The sequence below is a fragment of the Ursus arctos genome, unplaced genomic scaffold, assembly GCF_023065955.2.
Source record: "Ursus arctos isolate Adak ecotype North America unplaced genomic scaffold, UrsArc2.0 scaffold_32, whole genome shotgun sequence".
Taxonomy (NCBI): domain Eukaryota; kingdom Metazoa; phylum Chordata; class Mammalia; order Carnivora; family Ursidae; genus Ursus; species Ursus arctos.
Genome location: NW_026623008.1, coordinates 23,631,769 through 23,642,339, shown reverse-complemented (window position 1 = coordinate 23,642,339; position 10,571 = coordinate 23,631,769). Strand labels below are relative to the sequence as shown.

At 57.1% G+C, this 10,571-nt stretch overlaps 2 protein-coding genes across 2 annotated transcripts; one reads left to right on the top strand and one right to left on the bottom strand.

Moving 5' to 3' along the window:
* Window positions 1–348: 348 nt before the first annotated feature.
* FAM167B (family with sequence similarity 167 member B) lies at window positions 349–1,923 on the bottom strand. The gene is made up of 2 exons (XM_026516794.4): window positions 1,476–1,923; window positions 349–819 (listed from the first exon to the last, which is right to left on the bottom strand). Exons 1-2 carry the CDS (start codon window positions 1,734–1,736, stop codon window positions 589–591), a joined length of 492 nt encoding a protein of 163 aa, XP_026372579.1. The 5' UTR covers window positions 1,737–1,923; the 3' UTR covers window positions 349–588.
* A 1,879-nt stretch (window positions 1,924–3,802) lies between these two features.
* Window positions 3,803–10,544, top strand: LOC113268362 (myotubularin-related protein 9-like). The gene is given in 11 exon segments (XM_026516795.4): window positions 3,803–4,233; window positions 4,418–4,526; window positions 4,765–4,890; window positions 5,005–5,178; window positions 5,649–5,875; window positions 7,273–7,434; window positions 7,609–7,750; window positions 7,833–8,053; window positions 10,002–10,153; window positions 10,235–10,246; window positions 10,249–10,544. Coding segments are annotated over 11 exon segments (1,872 nt in total). The 3' UTR covers window positions 10,365–10,544.
* The last annotated feature ends 27 nt before the right edge of the window (window positions 10,545–10,571 follow it).

Below are 10,571 nucleotides of genomic sequence, written 5' to 3'. Positions count from 1 at the left end.
CTTTCTCTCTCTCTTTCTGACTCTCAGATAAAGAAATAAAATCTTCTGAAAAAAGAAAGGAAATGCATACTGGAGCTGGCTTTGAACCCAGGTCTACCAGGTCCTGCCTTCTTCAGCTGCCCATGGACCCGCCACCTTCCCTAGGGCTGATTTAGGATTTCAAGTTCTTGCCCAGTTCTGAACTTGATAAGAGGGGGAGACAGAGCTGGAGCTGGGGGAAGAGATGGGGATCCATCTGTTCATCTCCACCCCCAACCCTGGCCTTCTCTCCTGCAGTGGAATCCCTGGCCCCAGCTACAGAAAACACACAGCGACCTTGGGCCTGAATAAATACTGCGGAGACCTTGGTGGGAAGCGGAGAGGGCCTTTATTGAAGAGCTTGGGGGTCTGTGAGCTTCTCCCCTTCCTCCAACCTCCCCTTCCCAAGCCAGGGCAGCAGGGGTGCTGGGATGCTGGGACTTTATGCTCCCAGAGAACTGAGTGACACCCCCCCCAACCTTCCCACTACCCCTTGCCAGGTGCTGGCACCTTTGAAACACCCCTCCCTTCCTCCTTCCCAGGAGGTCTCAGGAGGCACCCAGGTGCCCGTCAGCAGAGGGTGAAGCGCCGGGCACTGATGTTCATGCGCGTGAGGCCGAGGTGCCGCAGTGGCGGGGCCAAAGCGAGGCCGGCCCCCGGCTCCAGCTCCAGCTCCAGCTCCGCCTCGTCCAGCAGCTCTTGGTGCAGGTGACAGGCTTGGTCCACCTTCAGCCGGTGCAGCTGGGCCCGCAGCCGAAGCAGCTGCCCCGCCAGCTGCCGGTCCTGAGCCTGCATCTCCCGCTGCGGCCGAGAGGGGGCGTGAGACTGCTGGACGGCTTCTCAGCCGCTCGCGTCAGTCTTCCCTTCCTGTCAACACCCTGGGTCTTTGCACCGGCTGCGTCCTCCCCATCCCCCTCTCGCCCCAGCTTTGATCCCTCCCCATCGCTCAGATCTTGCTCTAAAACGAAGGAGCGATTGTTACACAAATACAGGTGCCTGGGGCCCCACCCCAGGACAACAAAACTGTAGTCTCCGATTTGGAGGCTAGACATCTTTTTGTTTGCACATATTGGGTTAAGAGCCACCTGTGTAATGCTGGCCTCCTCAGCTTCTGCCTAGAGTGTGGTCAGTGCCTCATTTTGTCCTTCACTGCATCTTTGAGGTATGGCAATTTCCAGACCAGGGGAGGCCATGCCTTCCCCACCTATAACCGGTGGCCCCAAAGGGCAGGGCTCTGTCCCCACAGCCCCAGGAGTCAGTAGTAGGTAGGTTGGATGGAATCCTGCTTCCCCAAGTCTCACTGAATACATCACTGGACAAGTCCATTCACCACTCCTTCACCCCAGGACAAAGCCACAGGAGGGAGGCAGTTGCTGGAGATAAGATCTGTCCTCATCCCCTCCCCACGCCCCCAGTTCTTGGGTCCTAAGGATGACTGCCCACCCCAACTGACTCACCAGCTCCCGTCGGAGCCACTCAAGGGCAGAGTCCATTGAGTCGAAGCCGCAGAGGGCCCCAGGGCCCCCCAGCCCAGGTCTGGTTTGGGGCCTGCGCCAGGCCTGGCTCTGGACCCGGGCTGTCCACTCCAGATACGAAGGCCGCCTCGTCTGCAGCTGCAGCTTGGCCGTCAGTGCCTTCACAGAGTCCAGGCTCTCTTCCTCCTCATCCTCTTCATTTTCTTCACCCACTGCCTGGAATTTCAGTGGCCCGAGGGACATGGTGGGTTTGGGGTGAGTGATGGGGCAAGGCCGAAGTTCTGGGAAAGGCTGGCAGTATGGCTGGGGCGGCAGCAGGAGCCGAGGGCGACAGAACTGTGCCAGGGAGTGTGTGATGGGGAACGTGCAAGGTGGGTCTGGGAGGCTGAGTGCGTCAGGATGGGTGAATAGAGGGGTATGGGAGGCCGAATGTGCAAGGGCTGGGATTTTCCTGGCCTGCTAACCCGGGAGCCACGTGATGCCCATCCGGACGGGGGCAGGAGGAGCCCTGAGCCTCCGGCCCCTTGGATGAATTTTATTGTCTTTGCCCAAAAGGAGACACCCAGTTCCCAGAAAGGAAGTTGCTCCAGGATGAGAAAAGCATCATCCACACTAGAGTTTTGGCGTTCTTCCCAAGACCCAAGTTAAGGGGGTGGGGAGTGGGTAGAAGGCCGATGAGCTGCCCTCTGTCTTCACGACATTTGGACAAGTCACTGACTCTCTGTTGGGACAGATCAATGATTTCAGGCTGTACTCTAAAGACCTTTAGGTTCCCTCGGGACTCCCTCGGGACTGTGTATGGAATAAGGGTAAAGCTGTAGATGGACTCCTAGACCCTCCCTCTCCCTGCCCCTCCCAGAGCTTCAAACAGAGCTGTTCCCTTTCTTAAACTTTGTATTGAAATATAACAGACACACAGAAAATTTCACACATCATAAATAATGACACACCTTGCTGATTTCTCCCGGACTAAACCCACTTATGTACCCGGCACCCAGATGGAACAACTGAGCATTACTGGCATCAAGAAAGTCCCCCTGGCCTGTCACTACTCTCCCAATCTCTGACAGCAACGATTAGCTTTGCCTTTTTGTGTACCTTCCAACGGTTCTCAAACGTTAGTGTGAATGGAAATCTCCTGGAAAATGTGTTTAAGAAGACACGTGGGGTGGGGCCTAATAATTTGCATTTCTAACGAATTCCCATCTCAGCTGGTCTGGAATTTTAGAATTTGTACTCTTTTATGTCTGGTTCCTTTTACAGATCATTCCAATTTTATGTTTATATTATGGGTGTCCACTTATGATTTCTTTTCTTTGTGTGTGTGTTTTATTTTTTTATTTTTTTAAAGATTGTATTTATTTATTCGACAGAGATAGAGACAGCCAGCGAGAGAGGGAACACAAGCAGGGGGAGTGGGAGAGGAAGAAGCAGGCTCCCAGCGGAGGAGCCTGATGCGGGGCTCGATCCCAGGACTCTGAGATCACGCCCTGGGCCGAAGGCAGAGGCTTAAGGACTGAGCCACCCAGGCGCCCCAAGTGTGTGTGTGCTTTAAAAGAAGGGGTTTGCACACGTGCGTGCACACACATGCATGTGCGTGCACACACACACACACACGTGTGCACCCACAGAAGCCTGGAACCTAGTGGACCAAAAGGCCCTTTGAAGGCAGGAGTCTATCTTATTCTTCTTAGTAACCAGCACTTAACACAGTGTAGGCATCAGTGTTTAAGAAATGAAAGAATTAAAAAAATAAAAAGAAATGAAAGAATAATTGGATGGACGGGTCCTCCATCCTTTCACCTTCTATAATTTGCCAGCTTAGGTGTGTCTCTTGCCAGACCGAAAATCCTAGAGAGCAGAGCCTTCCTCAGTCATCCTTGGGTCCCCTCACCAAATACAGGGCCCCGCTCAGTGTATGGGTTGAAGGATGGAGTGATAGGAGATGGGGCTTCTGAGGGCAGGACTAAACCAGAAGTGGCCCCCATAGAGGGCGCCCTCAGGCAGGGACTTCCAGCTGTGGTGGGGGAGGGGCGCCAGCTACACAGCTGCTTGCGTTTAAGGTGGACTCAGGGATTTCCCCCACCCAGCCTCAGGTGTAGGGGGAGGAAGTAGACAGTTCCCAGTTTCACACCCACCCTTCCCACCCCTTCCACCAGGGTACAAAAGAAGAGATGGTAATTTTTCTTTTTTAAGTCAGTGAGAGTACCAGCGCTTAGGTTAAAAAAAAAACAAAAATGTTGAGTGCCACCCGAGACCAAGGCACGACGTAAAGGGCTTTAAGCAAGATTATTCTCCCCATTTTACAGATGGATGAAATTGAGGTTTCCTTAACAGGTTCTGGCCGGGGTCCTCGCTCAGAGGTGCTGGCAGTAGGAGGGGGAAATTCCTGTGAAACTGTTCGATCCCTTCTTCCAAGGGGCCTCCTTAACAGCTGTCCTGCCGGCGTCGCCAGCTGCCCAGCCAGTTCCTGTCCCTTTCAGAGCCCGCGCTGGCCCCGCCTGACGCTCCTGGAGTCTGTCCTTCTGCTGGGCCCCAGGCCCACCCCAAGCGCAACGGAGTTCTCGGAGCTGATCCGCACCGGCGGGGCCCAAGCCAAGCTCTTGCGGGGTCCAGAGGTGCCCCCACTGCATGGCACGCTATGCGTCACCGGTCACCACCTGCTGCTGTCGCCAGGGCCCCAGGCGACTTCAGACTTGTGGCTGCTTCTGTTGCGTAGTGTAGACTCCATCGAGAAGCGGTGAGACGTGGCGGGGGAGTCCCCGTAGTTGCGGAGCTTGCTGCTCCGCGGAGGAGGGGGAAGGGCAAGCGCAGTGGGAACTGGTGCCCCCTTGCATTACGTCCAATCCTAATAAACTCGTTTCTCCTCCCCTGGTGGTGGTGGTGGGGCGGGGGATACTAAGCCTAAGCCTGTCCATCCCCAGGGTCTCAGGTGACTCCGGCACCATCACGTTGCGCTGTAAGGACCTGAGAGTGTTGCAGCTGGACATAGAGGGCGTAGAAGCCACGCGGGACATCGCCCGTTCCATCGAGGTACGCCAGCGGTGCTCCCGAGGCCCTTAAGCTACCCCTATTTCGTAACGAGGGGAGTAAATAGGGGCTGCTGCGCAAGGAGACTCAGCACCCAGTGTTATCCTTGAACACAGCTAATGGCAAGGGATGCAGGTGGTCTGGAGTACGTGCAGAGGAGGGAGCTGCGGAGCGGAGGGGCTGGTAGGGCGCGGATGAGAATATTCCGACTTTGCCCAGATCCCCCGAATTCCTTCCCCAGGCGCTGTCATCCTTGGAATCGGTCATCACTTCCTTTCCGTTCTTCTACCGTCCCAAGGGCTTGAGACTGGGCGACGCCTGGCACTTCCACCCACCCGAACGCTACTACAAGCGAGTGGCTCGCGAGGTGGGTGCGGTCGTGGGGGCCCGCGGTTATGCGAGCGCAGCGCCTGGAAGGGCCGCGAGGACCGGGCGCTCACTGAGTGCCCTAACCTGGCCTTCGCCTCTCCCCGCGCCGCAGACCAACGCGTGGCGGCTGAGCGAGGTGAACGAGGACTTCAGCTTGTGCCCGAGTTACCCCCGCGCCGTGATCGTGCCTCGCGCTGTAGACGACGATGCCCTGGCGTGTTGCGCCCGCTTCCGCCAGGGAGGCCGCTTCCCTGTGCTCAGCTACCACCACGCTCCCAGCGGAACCGTGAGCCCGCCCCTCCCCACACTCCGCCAGTAGGAACAACTGCAGCCCTTCTTGGCCCTTTACTGCCCTGGCCCGGCCAATTAGCCGCGCGCCTGCCGCCCGGGCTCCGGCCCTTTCGGGCCGCGCCCCGTCCTGCCTCCAACGGGGCCCGCCCCCTCCGTTCGCTCCGCCCTCCCCGGATTCTGACCCCGTCCCTCTCCCGGGCTAAGGAGTCTAGCCAATCTGGGCCCCACCCCCGGCCGTTCGGGTCCCTGGAGCCTAGTCCAGTCTTTGTCATCCCTGGACCCGTCCACGGTCTACTCTTCGGGTCCCTTTCCCCTCCGGCTACACCCCACCCAAGCCCGGGCCTTGCGCCCTGTAAGTTCCGCCGCCAGGGTCCCTGCGCTCCAGCCCGCCCCTGCCAGCTCTAGACCCGCCCTAGTATGTAAGACCCTCCCTAGGGGCTCCCTGAGCGAAGTCCCCGTCCGCAGGTGCTGCTACGTTCCAGCCAGCCCCTGACCGGTCCCCAGAAAAGGCGCTGCGCTGAGGACGAGGAGCTGCTGTGGGCTGTGCTGGCGGGGGCTCGCCCGGGGGCCCGGGGCTTCATCTTGGACACGCGCTCGGCTCAGGCCGCCAAACAGGCCCGCATGACTGGCGGCGGCACCGAGGCCAGAGCCGCCTACCCTGGCTGGAAACGGCTGCACCGGCCCCTGGAGAGGTGAGAGGTCTTCCTGTCCTCTCCTAGACGCTCTCCTACCGGACTCTTCAGGGATACGGGGGGGGGGGGAGTAGAGGGGTGTCTTCCAGGAACCTTGGGGACGGTTAGGCATTTCTGGGTAGCCATCCTACCCGGTGAGCATCCCACTTGCACAACTCCCCCAATGACAGAGCTCATTCTTCTCTAAGCACCCCAACTCTGCCTGGAAGGAAAAAGCCTCCTTTACCTTAAACTGAAATTTGTCTTCCAGGAACAACCTTACCCCCCCCCACACACACACCCCTCTACTCCTTGGTCCCAGCCCTCCCCTGAGGGCTCTACCTGCATCTAGCCACCTGTATCACCTGTATCTAGCCAGGTGATGGTAGTACCAAGAGGAGGTCCTCAAGGAGATTTGCGCTTTGAGGAAAGCGGATGGCTCCCCTGTCCGGAGTCCAAAACTGTTTATTCCTTGATTCAACCAATGTTGATTGAGCGCTGAGGCGGAGATGGTGGCAGCCCAGACGTGGCTGGAAGATCGGCCGGAAGCGGGCAGTTAGGACTGTGTGCTGAGCAGCGGTACAGAGCAGGCGCCCCTCTCCCGTGTGTAGGTAATGCAAAGAACTTCCCTGAGAATTGGAGCCCTTCGCTGACACCTGAAAGAGGAGTTGGCCAGGGAGCAGGACAGTCCGGCGGCCAGAACGGCAGGTGTCCAGGAGCAGAACTCCCGGTCATTTATCCTGTTCGGGGAGCGCGAGCACTTCAGAATGGTGAAAGTGCAGAGTGTGGGGTAGAGGCAGAGAGAGATGGGGCTAGAGGGGTGACAGGGACCAGAGCAGAGGTCTTGAATGCCATGATTATGAGCTTAGACTGTATCCTCAATGCAGGGGGGAGCCACTGAAGGCTTTGACACAGGGCTGGAAAAGTCTCCATTAGATTTTCTGGCAGGAGGTCACCCTGGTGATCTTGAGCAGAGCAGTTCCCGGGAAACAGGAGCAAATACCAGAATCCTAAGAGTGTTGTGTTTCTCTTGTCAGACTGGGACTCCGCGGGGAGCGCCGTGTTGCTCCCATCAGACTGGGCTACTCCAAGGGTACGGGGACGCTCGCATCAAACTGGGCGTTTCCCAGGGCACTGTTTCCTGAGAGGGTTGTGTGACCCCCTCCCCGGGTACCCCCCAACAGACTAGGTCTCCCCCAAGGGGTCTGGGGTCTCCTCCATCAGACTGGGGAATCCTCCAAGATACTGAATCATTTCCATCAGATTAGGTGGGCTCCCCAAAGGGTCCAGTGTCCCTCTTGTCAGATGGCTTCCTCTGAGGGTTCTCTGTCAGCCTCATAGGTCTGGAGCTCTTGTCCCCAGGCTGTGCTCACCAGAGCTTCGGTGGGGATGGGATGACCAGATTCCCACTTGTGCAGGGGACGGCCCTTACAGGAGAGTTTCGTGCGCCTGGTGGAGGCCTGTGGGTACCTGGCGCAGAGCACAGACTGCTGGCGCAGTCGACTAGAGGCCTGCCACTGGCTGGGACATGTGAAGGAGGCACTGAGCACCGCCTGCCTAGCAGCCCAGGCCGTGGAGAGGTGAGCCCCCCGCCACGAGGCAGAGAACAGGGTGGACGGGCAGGGCCCTCAAGCCCTGGGCACACAGCCATGTCTCAGTAAGCATGTAGAGCCTAAAAATGGGCCCATTTGGTTCCTGGTCCCGCCACCCCAGGCTGGGAAGGGCTGGCCACCGCTAACAGCCCTGGCCCACAGGGAAGGGGCCTGCGTCCTGGTGCATGGGGCTGAAGGCACGGACAGCACCCTGCTGGTGACTTCGCTGGCCCAGCTCATCCTGGACCCCTCGAGCCGGACCGTGGCTGGCTTCCAGGAACTGGTGGAGCGGGAGTGGATCCAGGTAAGTGGCCGCTCAGCCCCAGCCCTGCCCCTCCATCCAGAGACCCTGCTTCCTCGTGCCCATCGCTCTGCCCCCTCCCCAGGCTGGCCACCCCTTCCAGCTGCGCTGTGCCCATTCGGCCTTCTCCCATGCCCGCCCCAAGCACGAGGCACCCACCTTTCTCCTCTTCCTGGACTGCGTGTGGCAGCTGGGCCGTCAGTTCCCGCTGTCGCTGGAATTTGGGGAGGGGCTGCTGCTGGCCCTGTTTGAGCACGCCTATGCCTCTCCTTTTGGCACCTTCCTCTGCAGCAGCGAAAAGGAGAGGTGAGCGAAGGGGGTGTCAAGGTGGGTCGGGGCCAGGCACGGGCCAGGGTCAGATACCTGCTGTATCAGCACCGAGGTCCCTAGAAGACACCTTTCCCTTTTGGATGAGTTTCTCTTTGGGGAAAACTAAAGTGTTCTCGCCTCCCCTGCCTCCAAACCTCACCCTTCCTCCTAACTTCTGCATACCCAAATTTGAATGGGTCCAAGGCCAGTCCTTTGGACCTACCCAGTCTGTTCAGAGCCAAGAGCAAGTGTACCCCTCGCTTAAAAACAAGGCCTGAAGGGGAAAGTTGATGCCAAGAAAATCATTTCTGGGGCTCTCGACCACTTTGCAGGGTTGATTCTAGTAAAACAACGGAGTAGAGGTTGAAAATGGAGTCACATTGTTTGGGCTTAACTTCCGGCTCCACCACTCACCTGCTGGGTGATCATAGGACACCTGTTTCCTGTCAGTAATAAGGAGGCTTCTAGTCGCAGCCGGCATCTGTGTGGGCCGGGGCTACGTGTGGAGTAGCTGGGGTAAAGCATGGGAGGTGCTTAGCACAGTGCCTGGCACGTGGGCACCCCAGCAGTGGTTGTCCTTACCATCTGGTTTGCTTGTTGCATATGCTCCCAGGCCCCCCAAAGCCATCTTTCTCTCGTCAGTTTGGCATGAGGGGAAGGAGGACTCACTCGTCTCCTTGCTTTTGTTGCCCGGCCCCCCACCCCTTCCGACCAATATTGTTTTCACTGACTCCACTGCTGCGTCACCGGGGTTAGAAACTCTTACCTTTCTGTACCTCCGTTTCCCCTTTCCTTCATATACAGATTTCTCCTAAAACTTTCTTACCTTGTCCTTTCCTGTCAAAGGCCCCTTCTACTAACCCCAGTCCAGACTCTTCTTTCCATGTGGGCTGTGGGAACAGCCGCCTCACTGTTACAGCTGTTACCAGTTTAGAAAACTCACCAACAGGGATGCTTGGGTGGCTCAGTCGGTTAAGCGTCCAACATTTTTTTTTTTTAAGATTTTATTTATTTAGGGGTGCCTGGGTGGCGCAGTCGTTAAGCATCTACCTTCGGCTCAGGGCGTGATCCCAGCGTTCTGGGATCGAGCCCCACATCAGGCTCCTCCACTAGGAGCCTGCTTCTTCCTCTCCCACTCCCCCTGCTTGTGTTCCCTCTCTGCTGGCTGTCCCTGTCAAATAAATAAATAAAATCTTAAAAAAAAAATAAAAAAGATTTTATTTATTTATTCGACAGAGAGAGAGAGCAGTGAGAGAGGGAACAGGAGCAGGGGGAGTGGGAGACGGAGAAGCAGGCTTCCCGCTGAGCAGGGAGCCCGATGTGGGACTCGATCCCAGAACCCTGGGATCATGACCTGAGCCGAAGGCAGACGCTTTATGACTGAGCCACCCAAGCGCCCCAAGCGTCCGACTCTTGATTTCAGTTCAGGTCATGATCTCAGGGTCATGAGATCGAGCCCTGTGTCGGGCTCCACGAAGGACTCCATGCTGGATGTGGAGCCTGCTTGATTCTCCCTCCCTCCCTCTCCCTCTGCCCCCCACCCCTTGCTCGTGCTTTTTCTCTCTAAAGAAAAAAACAAAAACACACCAAGAGTCACTTGGGCCCATTTCTACTTTCTTGCTCTTGGGCTTGTAGTGTCCCCTAAATATTTCCATGCTTTTACACGCCTGGTGAACTTCTGCGGACAGAACCAGCCCAAGGGGCACATTCTCAGTTATCTTCCCTGACACTTCCAAGCAGAGCTAAATGGAACTCCCGAACAACTAGGGCTTTGTCTTGTTCTACTTTATTCTAGTGCTCAGTACAGGATCTGACTGGCAAGAACATCTGCAGGAGAAAGGAGAGGTTATCACAGTCCCCAGGGTGGCTGTCACCCTCCTAACCAGGGTCCCCAGTCCAGAATCCCAGAAGGCATAGCTTGAGTCTGGAAACTCACTCCCTACAGATGCCTGTGTGAAGTGAGGACTCGAACCCACTCCTTGTGGTCTGGGCTCAACCAGCCAAAAGAGCAAAGGAAACTCCGGAACCCGCTCTACGTCCCCAGTCCCTTGGCCATCTGGCCCTCTGTGGAGCCCCAGAGCCTGCGACTGTGGCAAGGTGACTCCCTACCCGGCCTTGTCCCCTGGGGAGCTAGGCCCTCAGCTCAGCTTCCTTATCTGTCCTCCTCCTCTTTCTCAGGCTTGTTTCTGCGCTGGACCCGCCCGAACCTTCAGAGGTAGCCCGGGACAAGGTGTGGCAAATAGTGACAGATAAGGAGAAGACAGAGGGCTGTGAGCCAACAGTTTCAGCCTCTGAGCCCCAACTTTAAGTGCTGGCTCCTTGGATAGTGGCTGAGATGTTCCGGAGACTCCTCCAGGTCCCTCAGCACCTTTGGACCTTGGATGAGGGCGCCTGCAGCCCAGCCTAGTCCAAAACATACTGAAGCTCCGGGTTTGAAGTGTCTGTAGTGTAGGGAGAAGGTCTAAATAATAAAGATCTCCATGACTGGTTATCAGCTCACTGGGGTATCACTGAG

Bases quoted from the DNA above. Each gene is read 5' to 3' on its own strand.
- FAM167B (XM_026516794.4), bottom strand. From the start codon at position 1,736: ATGTCCCTCGGGCCACTGAAATTCCAGGCAGTGGGTGAAGAAAATGAA. The intron at 820-1,475 runs GTGAGTCAGTTG...TCTCGGCCGCAG, and splicing joins AGTGGCTCCGACGGGAGCTG to CGGGAGATGCAGGCTCAGGA.